At 34.2% G+C, this 13,453-nt stretch overlaps 1 protein-coding gene across 1 annotated transcript in view; it reads left to right on the top strand.

Moving 5' to 3' along the window:
- COG7 (component of oligomeric golgi complex 7) overlaps positions 1 to 13,453 on the top strand; it is a 64,742-nt gene that overhangs the window by 8,217 nt on the left and 43,072 nt on the right. Inside the window, exons 2-4 of the mRNA XM_074280366.1 lie at positions 5,604 to 5,752; positions 12,166 to 12,282; positions 13,034 to 13,202. Of these exons, the coding sequence (XP_074136467.1) occupies positions 5,604 to 5,752; positions 12,166 to 12,282; positions 13,034 to 13,202 (435 nt within the window). The remainder of the gene's footprint in view (positions 1 to 5,603; positions 5,753 to 12,165; positions 12,283 to 13,033; positions 13,203 to 13,453) is intronic.

Genomic DNA, 13,453 nt, shown 5'->3' with positions numbered 1-13,453 from the left:
ACTGACTGCTTCTTCACTGATAAATTTTTTACCTACCACACTTGTAAGTGTATCACTAGCTGGCGGAAGAGAACATTAAGAATGATTTTTCATATAGACTCCTGTATCTTATCGTACTGCTAGAGATGCTAAATAAAGTAAGAGGTTTTAACCAATTCTGTGTCATGGACTTCTTTAGCAGTCTAGTGAAATTTATGGACTATATAGAATAATGTTTTTGAATGCATAAAATAAAATATACATGAATACACAGAAAATTGATTATATTAAAATACAGTTATCAGGTTTTTTAAAACAAGTTCACAAATGCCAGATTAAGAATTTTTGTGCTAAAAAATAAAAAAAAATCATAATTTCTCACGATAATTACATTTTAGGAGAGTGTCATCAAATAGAGGGTAAATGACCCCTAGTCACTTTTATTGTAAAGAAGATTCTTGTTCAGGTGAAAGTTAGACTAGATGTCCTCTCAGATCCCTTCCAATACTGAGATTCTTTAACTCTATAGGTATGTCTGTAAGCATGTGAGATGTGTCGCTGAAATTGCAGTATTTCATTTTTAATATGATTTCATACATATATAACCTATATGAGATTGCTTGCCATTTTGGGAAGGGGAAAGAGAAGAGTGGAAGAAAAAGATGAAAATCAAAATTTTATAAAAGTAAATGTTGAAAACTATCTTCACAGATAATTGAAAAAGATAAAATACTATTAAGTAGAAAAAATATAAAATACTTAAATCAATAAAACTTATGTGATATTAAAAAAAAGAAAATGTAATATTTCAAAGCATATCAAGTATGCCAAGTAGAGATATACATTCAACTTTAGACAAGTCCTCAATTCCTTCTTGTTCCTTTTTGGATACCAAAAAGATTCTGCAGTTTCATTAGTGTGGCTACCCACTCTAACACTGAAGATGACAACTCCTCCATACTTTAATATAAAGATTCCTCAAATTTTGGACATGTTGAGTTTGAGATGTCATATGATATCTAGAATAAAATTTAAAGAAGAGATTAGGAATATACATTGGTAAATCATTAGGATAAAGGTGATAATTGAGGTCATAGGAGTATATGACATAGGAAAATATAAAATACAGGAAGAAGTATGAATATAGGAGGAAGAGAGAAGAGCAAGAACAGCCTTTGGAGTATTGAATTTGGCATGCAGTCAGTGTTTTTTTTCAGTGCATTCAAACATATATTGATGCTAGTAAGCCCCTCCAAGGTTGTCTTGTATCCCTTTTATATGTATTTTGTATAGATCTATAGAAGTACATATATATATATGATGAATATAACATGTGAATATACATGTTGGAATGTAAAGTTCTTGAAGGCAGGGATTGTTTTCACCTTTTCTTTGTTTCTCCAGCACTTAGCACAGTCCTGGCACATATTTAAATTCATAATAAATATTTGCAAATTAATTGATTGACTGTTCTTTTTAATATTAGAAAATGTGAAGAAAGTGAAATAATACACAACTGAGTAAGGCTCTTAAAAAAGGTGCCATTATACAAAAGAAAAGATATCAAAGCTTTCCATTTTTAATTTTTTTTAGTCTTTTTAGCCCATGATAATAAATTGTCTAGACCAGTGACCAGTGATGTGAAATGGATCCCTGAAATCGCAAATTTACTTAGAAAACAAATTAACATTATCTATGTTTCATTGTAATCACTCCAGTATATCAAAAGTTTAATTGAGATTGAAACAACTGAATGATAGTAATGCTTCATTGTAGCTTTAATTTTTATAAATATTTCTCAATTATCTTTAATTCACTCAGGGCTGCACTCTGAGGGTCATTTAAGATCTGCAGTCTTCAACCACTAAGGATCCCTTTTTCTATATACTGACTTAGAAAACCACATGTTTGTTACATATTTCTTTTTTAATTAATATGTCAACACATTAAAATAAGAACTACATTTAAATCTGATACATGTGGCACAGGAATGTTGTGGCCCATATATTGGTAGTGTTTGAACCTTTGGGCTAGACTTAACAAAATGGCAGTAATATCTGCCATTAATTACTATTAAATCAGTTTGACAGCTATATAATGGATTGGAGAAAGGAGGGACTGAGAAAGGGATACCAATTAGGAGGCTGTTTCTAGTATGGATGGTGACTAAGTGAGAACAGAGGAAGCAGGTGTAAGAGGTGTTTTGGAATTAGAAATGATGAAACTTAGCAACTGGTTGGATATTGGGGATATTCTCACACAGTTAATAGTAGTACTAATAGTATTTTCTAAATTAAGGGCCAGGGTCTGACAACAAGTGATTTGTAAATTAGGAATCAAAGAATGGGGAATATGGTCTATCATGGAGCTTATCTCCTATATTCTTGCATCTCTCTTTATCTTCCAATACTCCTTAATTTTGCCCCTTCCTTCACAATACAAGTTCCCATCCCCCATTTCTGCACAGGAGTCACTTTAAATGCTATCTGAGCTACACCAGCAGCAACTGTACAGCAACTGCCATTGGGTAAGTTCCTTCTTCACAACTTCTGTGGTCCCCTACACTGCCCCAATATTTCATGTCTAGAGCAGGGATACTTCAAAGGGCAGCAGTTGGTGAGATAAATGATTCACACATTTAACAATGTCATTCCTTTATTCAGTAAGCTTATGATCTAGGATCATATATTTCTTCATCTTTATCCTATTATAATTTTTTTTTGTATTTTATAATGCACATAGTATAATAGTAGACATAAATAATTTATAAACAAATAAATATACCCAGAGAGGGTTTTGCTAAAAAAGGTGTACAATTAAAAAACTTTGGAAACCATTTAGGCTAGATCACAGTTTCTTAAATAGGGACTGGTAAAGTTGTTTTTGAAACTATTTTGATAGCAATAGTTAAATATAATTTTTTTTCTTTTGCAATCCTATGTATTTTATCTTATGCATTTAAAAACATTATTGTGAGAAGAGATCCAAAAGTTTTATCATACTGACAAAGGGGTCCATGATACCAAAATAGTTAAGAACTCCTGGTCTAGACCATTGATATTACAAATTAATATTTTAAATAGGAGCCATTTTTCTAGTAGAATCATTCATTGAATTGCTTCTGAATATATTTTTAGTCTTTGGGAATAAAAAAATTAAAAGCTCTTTGAAATATGAATAGAAGAAAGGTATTTTTCCTCAGTTTCATTTGCCCTTGTCAACTAATATTTGACCATAAACTCTTTTTTAAAAGAATATCATTATTTATTTATTTTAAACAGAGAAAATATTTTTGATTTTCAAATTTGCCCTCTTCTGCTTATCCTTCAACCCACTGAGAAGGAAAGCAAAATATTATCAATTGCACATGTGAAATCATGCAAAATATATTTTCATATTAGTCCTGTGGCAATAAAAAAAGCAAGAAAAATAAAGTGAGAAAATTATACTTCAAATTGCACTCAGAATTCATCAATTCTGTCTGAAGGGATAGCATTTTTTCATTATGAGTTCTTTGGAATTGTCTTAGGTCATTGTATTGATAGAGCAGCTAAGTCTTTTATAAACATAAACTTTTTTTTTTAAATAAGAACTTTTTATTTTCAAAATCTGTGCAAATATAGGTTTTCAACATTTGTCTTGCAAAACCCAGTATTCCACATTTTTCTCCCACCTTTCCCCCACACCCTCTCCTCTACACAGCAAGTAATCCACTTAACATTAAACATGTGCAATTCTTCTATATATATTTTTTCACATTTATCATGCTTTGTACATAAGAAAAGTCAGATCAAAAAGAAAAAAAAAAGCAAGAAAAATACAACCAGAAAAAGGTGAAAATATTGTATTGCGATCTACATTCAGTCCCCATAATCCTCTTTCTTAATGCAGATTGCTTTCTCCATCACAAGTCTGTTGGAATTGGCCTGAATCACCTCATTGTTGAAACGTCACGTCCATTAGAATTGATCATCACATAATCTTATTGTGTACAGTGTTCTTTTAGTTCTACTCAGTTCACTTCATCAGTTCATGTAAATCTCTCCAGGCCTTTCTGACATCATCCTGCTGATCATTTCTTACAGAACAATAATATTCTGTAACATACATATACCATAACTTATTCAGCCATTTTTCAGCTAATAGTCATATTCTGAGTTTCCATGAACTTAAACTCTTATATATATATATATATTTTATAATATTATCCCTTGTATTCATTTTTCCAAATTACCCCCCCTCCCTCTATTCCCTCCCCCCGACGACAGGCAATACCATACATTTTACATGTGTTACAATATAATCTAGGTACAATACATGTGTGCGAATATCATTTTCTTGTTGCACAATAAACATTAGAATCCGAAGGTACATGCAACCTGGGCAGACAGATATTAGTGCTAACAATTTTCATTCCCCTCCCAGTGTTTCTTCTCTGGGTGTAGCTACCTCTGTCCATCATTGATCAACTGGAAGTGAGTTGGATCTTCTTTATGTTGAAGATTTCCACTTCCATCAGAATACATCCTCATACAGTATTGTTGTTGAAGTGTACAGTGATCTTCTGGTTCTGCTCATTTCACTCAGCATCAGTTTATTTAAGTCTCTCCAGGCCTCTCTATATTCCTCCTGCTGGTCATTTCTTACCGAGCAATAATATTCCATAACCTTCATATACCACAATTTACCCAACCATTCTCCAACTGATGGACATCCATTCCTCTTCCAGTTTCTAGCTACAACAAAAAGAGCTGCCACAAACATTTTGGCACATATATGTCTCTTTCCGCTCTTTAGTATTTCTTTGGGATATAATCCCAGTAGTAGCGCTGCTGGGTCAAAGGGTATGCACAGTTTGATAACTTTTTGGGCATAATTCCAGATTGCTCTCCAGAATGGCTGGATTCTTTCACAACTCCACCAGCAATGTATTAGTGTCCCAATTTCCCCACATCCCCTCCAACATTTGTCATTATTTGTTCCTGTCATCTTAGCCAATCTGACAGGTGTGTAGTGGTATTTCAGAGTGGTCTTAATTTGCATTTCTCTGATCAGTAGTGATTTGGAACACTCTTTCATGTGAGTGGATATAGTTTCAATTTCTTCCTCTGAGAATTGTCTGTTCATATCCTTTGACCATTTATCAATTGGAGAATGGTTTGGTTTCTTATAAATTATGGTCAGTTCTCTATATATTTTGGAAATGAGACCTTTGTCAGAACCTTTGTTTTTAAAAATATTTTCCCAATTTGTTACTTCCCTTCTAATCTTGTTTGCATTAGTATTATTTGTACAGAAACTTTTTAGTTTGATGTAATCAAAATCTTCTATTTTGTGATCAATAATGATCTCTAGTTCTCCTCTGGTCATAAATTCCTTCCTCCTCCACAAGTCTGAGAGGTAGATTATCCTCTGTCATGAACTTAAACTCTTGATGTTAGCATAATTACTTTAAAATACCTATTGTAAACAGTCAAACATTTTAACCTGCTTAGCAAATATTCTGTATCATTTTGGGATGTTTTAGTAAAGATTCTTATTTGTCTTTAGAGTTTTTAAGTTTTATCTGCTTGTGGTAGCCAATTTTTATTTACATCTATATTGCTCTTTGTTTCTTTCTACAGAAACCAGTCATCAGGCCCTCCAGAATATGCCTAAAGTTCTCCGAGATGTGGAAGCCCTTAAACAGGAGGCATCTTTCCTGAAGGAACAAATGATTCTTGTCAAGGAAGATATTAAAAAATTTGAACAGGATACAGCTCAATCAATGCAGGTATTCATAGACTCATAGAAATAAATGTAGGATTAGAAAATAGTGCAAGTCTTTAATTTTACAAGTGAGAAAACCAAAGCTCTTATAGATGAGCTAACTTTCCCAGGGTCACTCATTTGGCAGAGCTAGGACCAGAACTGATCTCTCCTAAATCCCAAGCTAGTTTTCTTTCTACTCTGTTTCACCTTGAAAAATGTAAAATTCTATAAAAGATAGAGATAGATGACATTTCTTTTCAGTACAATAAATGAATAAGGTCTCCCAGCTTTGGAAAAGAGTCCATTATTGTGTTTTGTCAGTGATGCTAATGAATTCTGGTATTTTGATGCCTTGGATAAGTGACAGTTTTAGATGATCCATTCCTTTATATTAGATACAATAAGACATTCTGGGCACAACACAATAAGGTAGTGGGAAGAAAGCTGAATTCACAATCCAGAGATTTGACTTAGAATAATTGTGTTATGCCTTTCCTACTCATATTAACTCTCTTCATTCTTCCCCAATCTTTGCTTTTTTTATTACATTCTTTGATGAAAAAATGGGTACCTATTCTTATCAGAGTTAATCCTTATACTTGTGATTTTTATTCTAATCCCTGCTTGCTTCATCTAGGGGTTTCCCCTTTGAACATCCATCCCCTCTCTTTGTCTCATTTTTAATCTTTGCTTATTAATTCAGTACTTTGTTGCTTAAATATATGTCCAGGTCTCCTTCCACCCTTAAAAAGTTGCTTAACCCTGACATTCCTGAAACACTATTGTCTTGTAGCTCTTTTCCTTTTTGTAGCCAACCTCCTTGAAAAGTGTTTTTTTATGGTTATTGTTTCTATTTTCTCACCTTCTACTTCCTTTTTAGTTCCTTGAGTTTTGCCTTCCAATTCCAGCATTGAAATGAAATTGCTTTCTCTAAGATTATTGGTAGTTTCTTAATTACCAAATCTGATAACCTTTTTCTCTTTCTTCATTCTATTTGATTTCTCTGAAACTTTTGACTGTTGGCTTTCCCCTTTTTCTGGATGATCTCTCTTTTCTTTGCTTCTATAACACTATTTTTTTTCCCTCAATAGTAGTTTATTTTTTCAAATATATGTAAAGATAGTTTTCAACATTTGTTTTGTAAGATTTTGTGTTCCAAATTTTGTTTCCCTGCCTTCCTTCCCTCTCCCTCCCCAAGGCAGTAAGCAATCTTAATATTGGTTATACATATACAATCCTTTTAAACATATTTTAAACAAATTGTCATATTGTGCAAGAAAAATCAGACCAAAAGGGAAAAAAAACACAAGAAAGAAAAAGCAAACAAAACAAAACAATAAGGTGAAAATACTATGCTTCAATCCACATTAAGTCTCCATAGTTCTGTTCTTTTTCTCTCTGAATATGACATTTTCCATCCCAAGTTTATTGGGATTGTTTTGAATCAATGAATTGCTGAGAAGAACTAAATCTATCATAGTCGATCATCATATAATCTTGCTGTTATTGTGTACAATGTTCTCACTTCACTCAGCATCAGTCTTTCCAGGCTTTTCTAAAATCAGCCTGCTCATTATTCATGTAGAACAATAATATTCCATAACATTCATATACCATAACTTATTCAGCCATTCCCCAACCCATCTGCATTCATTTAATTTCTAGTTCCTTGGCACTATAAGAAAAGCTGCTACAAACATTTTTGCACATGAGGGTCCCTTTCCCTTTTTTAGGATCTTTTTGGGATACAGACCCAGTACAGACCTTACTGGATCAAAAAGTATGCAGATTTGTAGCCATTTGGGCATAGTTCCAATTTGCTCTCCAGAATGGTTGGATCTCCACAACTCTACCAACAATGCATTAGTGTCCCAGTTTTCCCACATACCCTCCAATATTCATCATTTCCTTTTCCTGTTATCTTTATCAATCTGATAGAAGTGAAGTGGTACTTCAGAATTATCTTAATTTTCATTTCTCTGACCAAAAATGATTTAGAGCATTTTAAATGCCATGACTGACTATAACCATAACATAACAAAACCATGACTATAAATGTCTTTTAATTTCTTCATCTGAAAAGTGTCTGTTAATATCCTTTAACCATTTATCAATTGGAAAATGACTTGTATTTTTATAAATTTGACTCAGTTCTCTATATGTTTTAGAAATATGGCCTTTATCAGAAGCACTGGATGTAAAAATTTTTTCCCAGTTTTCTGCTTCCATTCTAATCTTGGTTGCATTGGTTTTGTTTGGGCAAAACCATTTTAATTTAATGTAATTAAAATTTTCCATTTTGCATTTCATAATGTTCTCTAGTTCTTCTTTGGCCATAAATTCTTCCCTTCTCCAAAGATCTGACAGGAAGACTATCCTTTGTTCTTCTAATTTGCTTATAGTATCACCTTTTATGTCTATATCACGATTCTATTTTAACCTTATCTTGGTATAGGGTGTGAGTTGTTGGTCTTTGACTACTTTCTGCCACATTATTTTCCAATTTTCCCAGCAGTTTTTGATAAATAGTAACTTCTTATCCTTGGATAAGTTGGAGTCTTTGGTTTATCAAATAGTTGATGGGACTATTGGATCTTGTGTACCTAACCTATTCCACTGATCCACCATTCTGTTTCTTAGTCAGTAGCAAGTGGTATAACCCTACTCTTTCTCGATTCTCCTTCAACTGCCTTACTACTCATAAGTAGTAACTTTTGTAATATTTGTCCTGAAGTTTCTTCTCTTGAATTTGTTCTTAGTGATCTTATCTGCTCCATTGTGTTCAGATATCATCTTTTTTGTAGATGATTATCAGATCTTTATATCTAGTCCTCATCTTTCTCTCCTGAACTCCAGTGCTATATTATAACTTGCTTGCTAAAAGATTCTACCTGTATCTAGGTATTGTAGATATCTTAAACTCCGAATGTATAATATAGAACTTATGTTTTTTTCCAATCTGTTTCTCTTCCAAACTTCTCTATTTTTTGTGGATGATACCACCATTCTTAAAGTCTCCCAGGTTTACAGCCTCAGAATCCCATGAACCCTTGACTATCCCATCTCCATTCAGTTTCTAAAGCTTATCAATTTTACCCCTATATCATCTTTTGTGTCACTGAAGCAGACAGGAGGTAGCATATCGCAGGTGGGTCAAACCTGCCACTATCTTGACCACCATCTTTCCTTATACCTCAATGGAGTCATCCCAGGACACTGAACCCAAGGGCCTTGGAAGTTCCAGTTTCCCACAAACCACAGTCTTTGCTTCCAGCCTGGACCTCTTAGCCATCATGTTACTTCAAGGGGAATAGTCACTTTGAAGAAGGAGCTCATCTTCATTGCTATCACCATCACTTCTGATGACAAATTGCCACTATTGGAAAGATAAACCCAATCGCCCCAGGAACAACACTGCCTCCAGAATTCTGATCCTACTTCCATCCCTCATTGCTATCATCCTAGAAAAACTGATGTGGGGAGAGTTTATGGCAACTACTTCTGCAGATGCTGAGGTCTTTAGCTCTTAAGCAGAAATAGTTATTGAAGACACAGAAGAGAACCTTCTTGCCACCAAAGGCCTTACCACTGTAAGATGATTCATCATCACATACAGATATGATTTTCCAAGGGAAAAGTAATGAAAAAAATGCAGTGCCATTTGTTTTGTCCTTCACACTAAGGAAGATGAGACCTTTCTATTTGACTTGACAAAAACTTCTCTTATATGTTGTTTTTCCTTTAGAATTTAAGTTCCTTGAGAGGGGGGAACTGTCATGGATTTTCTCTTTGTTTCACCAATATTCAGTATATAGTAAGTATTTAATAGGGTATATGGGATGTCTAGGGAGGACCAGCATCTCTGGTATAAGGGGATGGTGAACCTTTTTCAGGGCTGCTCATCCAACTTTGGTCTTCAGCCAGATGTGGCTCCAAAGCTTTTAGCATGCACCTGCATTTAGGATTACACCCTAAATACACCCTTACACCTTGATAAAAATGTTAGTACAGATAGGCTAAATCAGGTTGAGGGTAATTGACAGGATTCACATCTGTTGTTGAGTTAGGGCAATGCTACCTCAAGCATGTGAAGATTTCCTCCAGTGGAATGAGTGGATGAGAGCAATGGCCACAAAGGTGCTGAAGCAGGTGCTATGGCATGCTTAAAACTTGTCTAGACATCAAAGACCCAAGGTCATCCCTGGCAACCTGGGCTGTCTTTAGTCATATTGACTTTTGGTTCGTCACCGAACTTTGATGATTCTGGAAGGGAGTGAGACTGATGACTTTGTGCAACTGCCTCACTTGAATCCATTTCATGCTTAAGACAAGACATAACCCTGTGATGTCACTGATACTCTTCAAAAAATGAAACACAAACAACAAAATTTTAATAAATGCATTCATTCACTTATTCAGCCTCTGTCCTCATTCACACCTTTAACACTTTTTGCCTAGTCTATTACTTTTATTATTATTATTAATTTTATAATTATAACATTTTTTGACAGTACCTATGCATAGGTAATTTTTTACAACATTATCCCTTGTACTCCCTTCTGTTCTGAATTTTCCCTTCCTTCCCTCCACCCCCTCCCCTAGATGGCAGGCATTCCCATACATATTAAATATGCTTTAGTATATCCTAGATACAATATATGTGTGCAGAACCGAATTTTAGTTGTTGTTGTTGTTGCAAAGGAAGAATTGGATTCGGAAGGTAAAAATAACCTGGGAAGAAAAACAAAAAATGCAAACAGTTTACACTCATTTCCCAGTGTTCCTTCTCTGGGTGTAGCTGATTCTGTCCATCAGTGATCAATTGGAACTGGATTAGATCTTCTCTATGTTGAAGATATCCACTTCCATCAGAATACGTCCTCATATAGTATTGTTGTTGAAGTGTACAGTGATCTTCTGGTTCTATTCATTTCACTCAGTATCAGTTCATGGAAGTCTTTCCAGGCCTCTCTGTATTCACCCTGCTGGTCATTTCTTACAGAACAATAATATTCCATAACATTCATATACTATAATTTACCCAACCATTCTCCAATTGATGGGCATCCTTCATTCATTTTCCAGTTTCTAGCCACTACAAAAAGTTGCCTGGTCTATTACAATAGACTCCTGATTTGACTTCTTCAGTTTCTCTCTTCTGTGATCCATTTTCCACTGAGCTGTCAAATAGATATTCCTAAAATACAGATCTAAGGATATCAATCTTCTTGTTTTCCAAATCTTCAGTAGCTCCTTATTGCTTCTTGGATAAATGCAGACTTCTTTTTCATTTAAAGTTTTATATAATCTGGCAGATGCTGGGTGATTTTAATTTTTAAAAAATTTTATCATTGGTATTATGAAAGAAATTCCTACATTTTTCTGGGAGCTTGGATCAAGAAATTGCTAAGTTGTCTCCTAACTATAAGATTCTATGATTCTTTTTTGAAATAGGAAACTATTGTAGGTTTTTTATTTTGAAGAATGTAAGATTCTCTTTACCATGTTTATTGGATTGAAAGAATTCTTTGATTTGTTTAATTCTTTTAAACTTTTCTTTATTGTAATTCTGATCAATTGTATGTTTTCTCCTTAGGTTTTTGTTTCTTGGCATATATGAAAAAAGGCTGGTCTTTTTTAGTCTTAGAATTGTCAGATCTTAGAAAGGGAGATCGATGAGAGAAAATCTATAACTCAGTTTCAAGCTACATTCCTTCTGATCATTCCAGTGTAGTATAATAAAAAGCTCTGAACTTTGAGTCAGAGAAACCTAGATTTAAGTCCTGGTTCTGACACTTGCTATATATGATGATGAGCAAGTCTTTTAATGTTATATCTCAGTTTTCTTCTCTGTGAAAAATGGAGCTAATATTTGCCTCACCTGAAAAAGCTTCCATTGGTTCATGTGCAAACATGTTGTCAACTATAAAGAGCTCTCTAAGTAGGGAGAATTGTTACATTTTATCCCTGAACATTTTTTTTTTTTTTTGAAGTTGTGGAATGGCATCTGTTTATATGGCCCCTTAGGATTTGCCAGATGCTTTATGTCTGTTATGTCAAAGGCCCATGCCTGAAACAGGAAGCCCTGATAGCCTTCTTGACCAGTCGATATACAGCCTTCGTGCAAAGGCTTCCGGAGCAGAGGAGTCCACTCTCTTCTGGGGCAGCCCACTTAATCTCTGACCACCTGTCACAGGTAGAAAGTTTTTCCTAACATAGACCTTATATTAGCCATTTTTCTACTTATACTCATTATTCTTAGTTTTGCCCCTTTTGGACTCAGGGAAAGAACATCTAATTTACAAGTGAAAAAACAGAAGCCCAAAGAGCTTTGTTACTTTGTTACAGTGGACAAATATGAAATAGTCCCTGACCTAAAAGAATTTATATACCAAGTCACTTTCTTTAGTTTACTTTCTATTCTTTCTGTTTTAGGTACTGGTGGAGATTGACCAAGTGAAATCCAGAATGCAACTTGCTGCAGAATCTCTTCAAGAAGCAGATAAGTGGAGCACTTTGAGTGCAGATATTGAAGAAACATTTAAAACACAAGTAAGTTATTTGTGGGGGGGTTATTTGAAATGTTGTAGGGAAAAATAACTAAAGAGATAAGAAACCTGGGGAAATCAAATGGAAAAGGATGGGACTATTAAAGCTTAATAGTGTATTATAGGGGTATGTGGAAACATAGGAAAAGGAAAATTTGTAACTGTATGGAATAATTCTACTTCCCCCTTTTTCCTTACTGTCTTGACATTGGACATAATGTTTTCTTGGGGAAGTCCAAATAAAAACTTTTTAGGAGGAGCAAGCTGGAATCATCCTGCTTTTCAGTCTCTTCCCACATCACTACCTATTCCATGATTACTGTAGGTGAGGCTTAATTTTAATACCTAGAAGCAGCATATATGATTTAATTCTTTACTGTATGTATATAAGAGAGGAGAGGTTTGGAACTGTTTTATGAATTTGCTTTAAGATTTGTGACACTGAGCACAGTGCCTTGTATGTAGCCAATATGTAACATATGATATAAATGATAATATTAAATATTGATAAAGTTAGGCACTATTTACTATGACTTTAAAACATTCACATTTACCCCTGGGATCATTTCTTTCTTTCTTTTTTGGATGCAGTCAGGGTTAAGTCATATATGTCCTTTATAATTTGTGTAGAATGTTTACACATTTTATAGATATTGCTTACTTCTTTGATTTGAATGTAGTTATGTAGCTTGAAATTCATAACTTTGGAGAACATAATTTTTTATTAATGGATATCCCATCTGATTTTGTTGAAGGATGTGGCTGTGATTTCTGCTAAATTAACCAGTATGCAGAACAGTTTGACCATGCTTATAGATACACCAGATTACTCAGATAAATGTGTACACCTTGAGGCATTGAAGAACAGGCTTGAGGCCATGGCCAGTCCACAGATAGTGGCTGCATTCAATTCTCAGTCTGTAGGTGAGTGCTCTTTTCTGTTTCTATGTCCATTTCTTCCCAAAGAGAAGACATTGTGCCTATCTGCCTGATCCTTATTGAGAATGTTGTCAATTGAATCAGGATAATGGATTTTAAAACTAGATTTAAAACATTTTTTTTCTTTTATAGTGTTTTATTTTTCCAAATACTTGCAAAAATAATTTTCAGCATTCACCTTTGCAAAAACCTGTAAAAATTTTTCTTCCTCTCTTTCCCCCTTCCCATTCCCCCAG

This window comes from Sminthopsis crassicaudata, chromosome 1, assembly GCF_048593235.1.
Source record: "Sminthopsis crassicaudata isolate SCR6 chromosome 1, ASM4859323v1, whole genome shotgun sequence".
Taxonomy (NCBI): Eukaryota; Metazoa; Chordata; class Mammalia; order Dasyuromorphia; family Dasyuridae; genus Sminthopsis; species Sminthopsis crassicaudata.
This window is presented reverse-complemented; position numbering and strand designations above follow the sequence as displayed.